We start from the raw sequence: 8,795 nt of genomic DNA on the forward strand, positions 1-8,795 counted from the left end.
AGTGAATTTGTTTTTATTTTCATTTTAGTTTTATTCATTTTTTGTTTTTAATCATTTATTTATATTGTTTTTTTTATGTTAATTTAGATTTGTATTTTTTTTTATTTTCAATTTTATTTATTTTCAGTTTTACCCCAATCATGCTAATACCTCCAAAAAAGCAGTAAACAGCATCAACAGAAGCTTGCCTGTTGTGCACATTCCCGTCCCACGCCTCCCAGCTAATCATTACAGCTCTTGAACAATCGTTACACCACTTACTCTGGTAATCTCAGATTGCTTTCACACAACTGAATCTCTCTGAAGAAGCATGGCGGTGGAAGAGGAAGCCGGCAGACCCACATGGAGCAGGCAGATTGAGTTCACTCTGGCTGGGATCGGCTGCGCTGTGGGTCTGGGGAACATCTGGAGGTTCCCGTACCTGTGCTACAGGAGCGGTGGAGGTAAGACACAGACCAGTTAACTAATGTTCCTCATCACTTACCGAAAGTACCATGTTTTTTCTCATCATCTTAAACTAGTTTGCTGGTTTTGGTTAGTGACCAGCCAACTAGTGCCCAAAACCCCTCTAAGACCAGTACAACCGGCTTTGAATCTGGTTCGAAGATGTTTTTTCTCCTATGATTAATGTACCAGGTTATGACAACTTTTATTGGACCTTTGGTGTGAAAACTGGCATTATGAAGCCATGCATATGAAAGTCCTAACAATGAGTTTGTTATCTTCTGTTGTTATTTAACAATTTCAGCTTTATCTTTCAGACTGTAAAAGTTAGAAAGATCAAATGTCAACACATGAAAATGAGAGCGTGCCAGTAGATGAATGTGTTTATCTGTAACTGTAACGGTGTGTAAGATCAACCATGACTCTGCAATCCATCTCAGATCACGTATTGCTACAATGTTTACACGTAACTAATGTGTTATTCAAATCAAACAAGGGAGAGTAGATCAAGAGATGGTGACTGATTCAGAATTTAAAAATATATTTACACATTTACATTTTTATATTGACAATAAACATTTATATATTAATAGTTATAATGTAACTATATATTCAGATTTGCATCTATGTATTCAAATTACAATTTACATTTATATATTGACAATTATAACCATATATTCAGATATATTGTTTATGTTTTTAAGATTTACATTTATATATTCAGATTCACATTTATATATTTACAATTTACATATTCAGAATTATAACTATATATTTAAGTTTACATTTATATATTCAGAATAACTGTATATTGTGATTTATATTTATGTATTCTGATTTGCATCGGCATCTGCATTTGCAGTTATAACTATATGTTTGTATTACATTTATATATTCAGAGTTATGGTTACATATTCGGATTTACCTTTTCATATTCCATTTTAACTACAAATTTGGATTTACATTTATATATTTTAGTGCCGTCAAACGATTAATCGCGATTAATCGCATCCAAAATAAAAGTTTTTGTTTACATAATATTTGTCTGTCAATTAACATTTATATATTCAGTTATAACTATAAATTTGGCTTTACATTTATATATTTACTATTTATATATTCACAATTATAACTATACATTTAGAATAATGTTTATATTCAGAGTTATAACTTATATTCACAATTTACATTTATATATTAAGAGTTATAACTATATATATTCTGTCTTACATTTATACAGTATATATATATATATATATATATATATACATAATATATATTTATGTATTTATATATAGATATAGTGCGATTAATCATTTGACAGCACTAATATATTTACAATTAACATTTATATATTCAGTTATAACTATAAATTTGGCTTTACATTTATATATTTACTATTTATATATTCACAATTATAACTATACATTTAGAATAATGTTTATATTCAGAGTTATAACTTATATTCACAATTTACATTTATATATTAAGAGTTATAACTATATATATTCTGTCTTACATTTATACAGTATATATATATATATATATATATATACACAATTTACATTTATGTATTCAGAATTATTACTATATATAGGCCTATTTGTATTTACACTTTTAAATTCACAATTTAAAGTGCCCCTATTATGGGTTATGAAAGGTTCATATTTTGGTTTTGGGAGTCCCCAACAACAGGTTGACATGCATGCAAGTGATAAAGCAGCGTTTGTGAGCGCAGTGCTGCTTTGTGAACAGCGTTACCAGGGAAACAGCTATTTTTACAGCTCCAAATGCGGCACCTAGTGGCAAAGAATGAATTTGCATTTTCATTCAGACCTTCGTTTTAAAAACGACTCTTTCAATGATTCAGAGTCGACTCTTTCTTTTGAAAAAAGAGACAATACTTTATACACAGTGCACTCTCAGATTTAAAACTTTGCAGGATGTTTTCATTGACTTCGAGCTGTGTTACACACTGCATGAAAGGTAATTTTCAAAAATCCATAATAGGGGCACTTTAAATTCATGTAATCTAAGTTTTAACATATATTCATGATTTAGATTTAAATATTTAGAATTTTGACGTATATTTACATTTCATATGATTATTTCCTGTTTGTTCTATATGTGTGTGTGTGTGTGTGTGTGTGTGTGTGGAATGTGCAGTAAATCATATATCAAGAGAATTGGAATGAACACATTTATTTTTCAAACTGGATGCCAGGATGGTATGCATCTCTCAGTTAACTGTTGACGTGTTTATTGACGTCGTCAGGTGCGTTCCTGGTGCCTTACCTGCTGATGCTGGTGGTGCTGGGGATCCCGCTGCTGCACATGGAGCTGACGCTGGGCCAGTATCTGAGGAGGGGCCCCGTCCTGGCCCTGACCAAAGCCTGTCCCCTGCTGAAAGGTTACAGTGCATAAATACACACATAATCATGGCATGAGATTAATTTCAAGTTTAATGCTGTTTAATGCTGTATACAGACTTTCAGATCCATATAGACAAAATAGCATTGTCGCTGATAATGATAAGATGATATGAGAATATATTACTGACTCAAGGTCTGGTTAAAGGTCAGTAACCCGTAATAAATCTATCCAGGTGTTGGCATGGCAACGGTGGCCATCTCTTTCATCATGTGCACATACTATAATGTCATTATCACATGGGCGCTGTACTACATGTTCAGCTCTTTTCGGAGCGAGCTGCTCTGGGAAAACTGCAACAACACATGGAACACGGCCAACTGCACCGACCGTGTGACCAACAGCTCCTCGTCCTCCACCACCAGCCAGCAGTTCTTCAAGTGTGTTCATACGCTCTTCTTGTTAAAGCTACACTATGCAACTTTTTTTTGTTCAAACATGATTAAATGATGAGCGAGTACATCATGCCAGTTAACAAAAATATGATCCAAGAACCTTTTTTTTTATGTTCTCTGAATGTTTCAAATATGTGTGTTTTGAATGTAAAAAAAATTTTTTATTGGTTATGTGAACGTTAGAGAACATTTTAAGGTAACATTCCATTTGTACACATTTTGGGAACGTCACTTCTGAATATTCTCGGAACATTCTGAATCTTGTAACTTGTATTAATGTTTTCTTTAAAAAGTTAGAAGAACGTCCAACTAAAATATTCAGAAAAAGATTCCATGAAGGATAAATAATGTTTAGGTGCTAAGGAGAACGTTGTAATAAAAGATTAGAAAAGGTTAGAGAAGTATGTTTATTTTTAGTATGTTTATATTTATTTTAGTGTGAAAAAAATGGTTACACTTTATGTTAAGGTGTCCTTGTTACTGTGTAATTATACATTTAAATACTGAGTAATATTAATTAACAACATATACTTACTATATGGTTAGGATTATGGTTTGGCTTAGGGTTACTTGCATGTAATTATGCATAATTTATTGTTATTATAATAGTAAGTACATGTAACGTGTAACAAGGATACCTTAAAATAAAGTTTTACCAAAAAAATTTAATACAAACTAAGTGATAAACAAATCAGAAAGAAAAAACAAAACAACAAGAAAGCAGTTCATGTATCAGTGTGTAGGAAAAATATTTAGTAATTTATGCAAAATAATAAAAATTGTTATTCTTTATTTTGGTTTGAAACATCACCCGGACATGTTTTTTTATTTTTTTTTAATTTACCCATTTATGTGTTAAAATAAAGCAATAAGCCCCAAGAAGCCGTGGTTTACAGTGAATTTATAACAGCTAAGGGGAATATAGTTTAAAGACTTTTTTAAAAACAAGAAATCTTGTTGCATACAACATACCATCTTACGTCCATGCACAGAAAGTTGTATAAAATATTGCAAATCAAGTTGTACTTGCATATCTCTGGAGCAAAGAGCACTTTGATAATCGATTTATTGTGCTAATGAATTTATATTGCCATGCATTTTATGTTAATTTAACCTTATGTCATCAGTGTTCAAAGAAAAATAACTCAATAATGACGATTTTATACTACATTATATAGATTTTTCTTCTCATAGTCATAATTTGTATTCCTGTGTAGAGACACTCTGGCCATTTCCATCACAAATTCCCTGACTAGTATATTAGCAGGATTTGTCATTTTTTCGGCTTTCGGCTACATGTCGCACCTTCAGAATGTGCCGGTCAGTGAAATCGCAGTGGACGGTGGGTCATTTTAATGTTTAGTCTTTTACTTTGTTGTTTGTATCAAAGAACTGAGCTTTTATTGTTAAATCTGCTGTGCCTCCTAATGATCCTCCATGCAGGTCCGGGTCTAGTGTTTGTGGTTTACCCACAAGCCTTTGTGACGATGCCCGTCGCTCCTCTGTGGGCCGTTCTCTTCTTTTTCATGCTACTCTGCCTCGGCCTGGACAGTCAGGTATGATGAGAACAACACTCACCTGTCATTTTAACTAACTGGTTAATGTGGCCAACACAACACTTATGAATCGCACTCTGATCAAACCGTGTTATATTAGGCTGATATGAGGCCACATACAGTGAACAAAATTATAAACGCAACACTTTTGTTTTTGCCCCCATTTGTCATGAGCTGAACTCAAAGATCTAAGACTTTTTCTATGTACACAAAAGGCCTATTTCTCTCAAATATTGTTCACAAATCTGTCTAAATCTGTGTTAGTGAGCACTTCTCCTTTGCCGAGATAGTACATCCACCTCACAGGTGTGGCATTAGACAGCATGATTATTGCACAGGTGTGCCTTAGGCTGGCCCCCGGACCCCCCAATACAGAAAAACTGCACATTTTAGAGTGGCCTTTTATTGTGGCCAGCCTAAGGCACACCTGTGCAATAATCATGCTGTCTAATCAGCATCTTGATATGCCACATATAGTGTCCATCATGTTCCTGGCGTTTTTTGAGGTGGTTGCTGTTTGTTGGCTTTACGGTGAGAGACAAACAACAGTGTGCAGCTCTTGATCTGTTTCATCATGCATGGAACAAAACTGCTATATTTCTTGTTTTAACAGGTGTAAAGCGTCTGTCCAGTAATTTACTGGAGATGACAGGAAAGAGACCCAGCATTTTCTTCAGGGTCTGCTGGTGGGTCATTTGTCCTGTTTTGATAACCGTGAGTGCGATCACACGTTTCTGACGCAGTGGTTGTTCTGAAACCCCAGCGTGGATTGGTGTTAGAACTGAAAGGTGTTTCTGTGTCTCTCAGGTTATCCTGGTGTTCTCGGTGATTCAGTTTAAGCCAGCGCGGTATGAGGATTACGTTTACCCGGCGTGGGCTCAGGGTGTGGGATGGCTCATCGCTTTGGCCTCCATCATCTGGATTCCTCTAGCAGCCGTGCACACGCTCTGGCTTCTGCCCGGATCCTTCACTGAGGTACTTTATGGCCTCTCCGTTTATGCTTTGGAAGGGAAATGTCAGGTTATTGGCTGGAACCATTGATATAGACGTGCGTTCAGACATTTGGGGTCGATACAATTTCTAATGTTTTTGAAAGAAGTCTCTTCTGCTCAGCAAGGCTGCATTTATTTGATCAACAATACAGTGGAAAAATGTGAAATATTATTACCATTTTAAATAACTGTTTCCTGTTTAAGCATACTTTAAAATGTAATTTATTCCTGTGATCAAAGCTGAATTTTCAGCATCATTACTATTCCTCCAGTCTTCAGTGTCACACGATCCTTCAAAAATCATTCTGATTTGCTGCTCAAGAAACATTTCTGATTATTATCAATGTTGAAAACAGATAATATCTTTGTGGAAACCGTGATAGGTTTAGTTTTTCAGGACTCTTTGATGAATAGAAAGTTCAAAAGAGCAGCATTTTTTTTTATTGGAATCTTTTGTAACACTATAAATGTCTTTACTGTCACTTTTAATCAATTGAATGCATCATTGGTGAATAAAAGTTGGATTTTGCATAATAATTATACCGGTTTAGTCCCTGATATGCAGAATACATACTTGCATAAGTATTTATAAACAAAACTGCCAATGTAATTTACTCAGCAATCAAAGCTAATTTTGTGAAGATAATTTCATAAAGATAAATACTGACATCATTTTTACATTAAAACTAATAATCAAGTAATTTAAATCAAAATGAATAATTAAGTATTGCATATTATTAAATATTCAGTGAATAGATTGAATTTGTTGGAAAAAGAAATATAAAACAATGATTACTAGAGTTTTTGTACTTCAAAATTTCATGTATAACTCAGTGCTACTTGTCGTTTCTTTGTAATTATTTGTGAAAATTACTAGCAATTTCTGAGTGAAAATATTTTTCAGTGTAGGGATCGTTTGAACAGCATTTTTTTTTATTGGAATCTTTTGTAACACTATAAATGTCTTTACTGTCACTTTTAATCAATTGAATGCATCATTGGTGAATAAAAGTTGGATTTTGCATAATAATTATACCGGTTTAGTCCCTGATATGCAGAATACATACTTGCATAAGTATTTATAAACAAAACTGCCAATGTAATTTACTCAGCAATCAAAGCTAATTTTGTGAAGATAATTTCATAAAGATAAATACTGACATCATTTTTACATTAAAACTAATAATCAAGTAATTTAAATCAAAATGAATAATTAAGTATTGCATATTATTAAATATTCAGTGAATAGATTGAATTTGTTGGAAAAAGAAATATAAAACAATGATTACTAGAGTTTTTGTACTTCAAAATTTCATGTATAACTCAGTGCTACTTGTCGTTTCTTTGTAATTATTTGTGAAAATTACTAGCAATTTCTGAGTGAAAATATTTTTCAGTGTAGGGATCGTTTGAAGTTAAAGAACCAGCCAATTAAAAACCGATTTGGGCCTGATGTGGGAAAATATTTGAAATGAAATTACAAACATTTTTGTTTCTTATATGCAAGCCCTTCAGCACTGGATCGGTGAAGACTGAAGACTGTGAAGAGTGAAGACTGATCTGTGCTGCTTTCTTTTGTTTCAGAGACTAAAAAAGTCCATCACACCGTTTTCTCTGGACGATGACTCCGAGCAGAAAGGAGTCATTATCATCAGCTCCATCGTACCTCTATCTGACAAAGCACCAATCCAGACTAACTTATGAACTGCCACTGGAACAGGCCTAGACCAGACCGCCGACTGATCAAAACCAGCAACACATCTGAGGATTATTTACTGGATCAGTGGAAATCTGAAATATCGGCCTAAATGTGAACTTTTTTTCTATAGGATTCATCTCATATGCGACAGAAATAACCTCTTTAGGGTTTAAGACTTTTACAGTTTACTGTATGATGCATTGCAGAACAGTGTCATAGGATTTCATGTTGATTTGAATAAAATGAAAGATTCTGTTTTACAGTCAAAGACACAAAAGAGTCATTTTTGTGCCCATAATGCTTTTATTCTCATCAGCAGGTGTTTGGTTTAACCTTTATGGGCGTGAACAACAGTCCAACACGAGATAAACCCTCGCTCAGGCAGGGTCCATGCAGTGAACTTCACCCTCAGTGCGCGCAACGACTGGCCCCTTTGCTCTCCTTTACAGCAGGAGCTCCTTATTTTGGACATCTTCAGTTTTTTTAAGCGTTGAAAGCTGACATTCATGCGAATTCAGAATTAATTCATGCTAAAAAAATATACAAACCAAATACTGTTAACATTGGTAATAGTTCGTGTGGATTTATACATTATAACAGGTACATTTCAAAATACCTTCAGATTAAGACTTTGTTCTTTGTTCCCAACCTGCTGTAAATTTACGGCTAAGATCCCAATTCAAATGAGCGAATCTCAAGAAAACGTACATATACATTTCATTTTAAAACCAAAAGAAATCAGAAAACTATGCCTCTTTTATGGAGCATAATTATTTTTCAATGTGACATTATTTTAATTATAGTTAAGCACATTAAGTAATTGTTTTACGGCATTACATTAAAAAAATTACTGTAATAAAATTATTATTTTAATTTAAATCTGCACAAAGGCAGTGCAACGATATTAAATACTCTACATCTGAAATGTAGTTATAATATAAATGTAGTAATTTGTTGCCATTTATTAGAAATCAAAGAAAAAAACAAGCAAACAAAATATGCTTAAAAGCAAACAGGTAATATAATAGTTTTATAAATACTCTATTTGAATAGAGTCTTTTTGGATTATGGTAATGAATTGGGGGAAGATAATGTCACAAAGCACACATATTTGTCATTGTGACATTATTGTAATTACAGTTAAACACATAAAGTAATAGTTTTAATGTATTAAATAAACACATTTTTTCAATTGAAATCTACATAAAGGCAGTGAAACAAATACTAAAATATGTCGTTTGTAATTAGTGTTTTTACTGTTAAAAAAATGATGTATATA

At 33.2% G+C, this 8,795-nt stretch overlaps 1 protein-coding gene across 1 annotated transcript; it reads left to right on the plus strand.

Annotated features, from left to right (window-relative positions):
• Positions 1–310: 310 nt before the first annotated feature.
• Positions 311–7,663, plus strand: LOC107725090 (sodium-dependent dopamine transporter-like). The gene is made up of 9 exons (XM_016534233.1): positions 311–443; positions 2,720–2,854; positions 3,050–3,254; positions 4,487–4,611; positions 4,713–4,825; positions 5,281–5,356; positions 5,439–5,539; positions 5,633–5,800; positions 7,402–7,663. Exons 1-9 carry the CDS (start codon positions 311–313, stop codon positions 7,519–7,521), a joined length of 1,176 nt encoding a protein of 391 aa, XP_016389719.1. The 3' UTR covers positions 7,522–7,663.
• Positions 7,664–8,795: the final 1,132 nt, after the last annotated feature.

The sequence above is a fragment of the Sinocyclocheilus rhinocerous genome, unplaced genomic scaffold, assembly GCF_001515625.1.
Source record: "Sinocyclocheilus rhinocerous isolate Xijiao unplaced genomic scaffold, SAMN03320098_v1.1 scaffold1295, whole genome shotgun sequence".
NCBI classification, from domain to species: domain Eukaryota; kingdom Metazoa; phylum Chordata; class Actinopteri; order Cypriniformes; family Cyprinidae; genus Sinocyclocheilus; species Sinocyclocheilus rhinocerous.

Excerpts from the sequence above, each read along its gene's own strand:
- LOC107725090 (XM_016534233.1), top strand. The coding sequence starts at position 311 with ATGGCGGTGGAAGAGGAAGCCGGCAGACCCACATGGAGCAGGCAGATT. Across the intron at positions 444-2,719 it reads GTGCTACAGGAGCGGTGGAG|GTGCGTTCCTGGTGCCTTAC; the intron begins GTAAGACACAGA and ends TGACGTCGTCAG. Across the intron at positions 2,855-3,049 it reads AGCCTGTCCCCTGCTGAAAG|GTGTTGGCATGGCAACGGTG; the intron begins GTTACAGTGCAT and ends AAATCTATCCAG.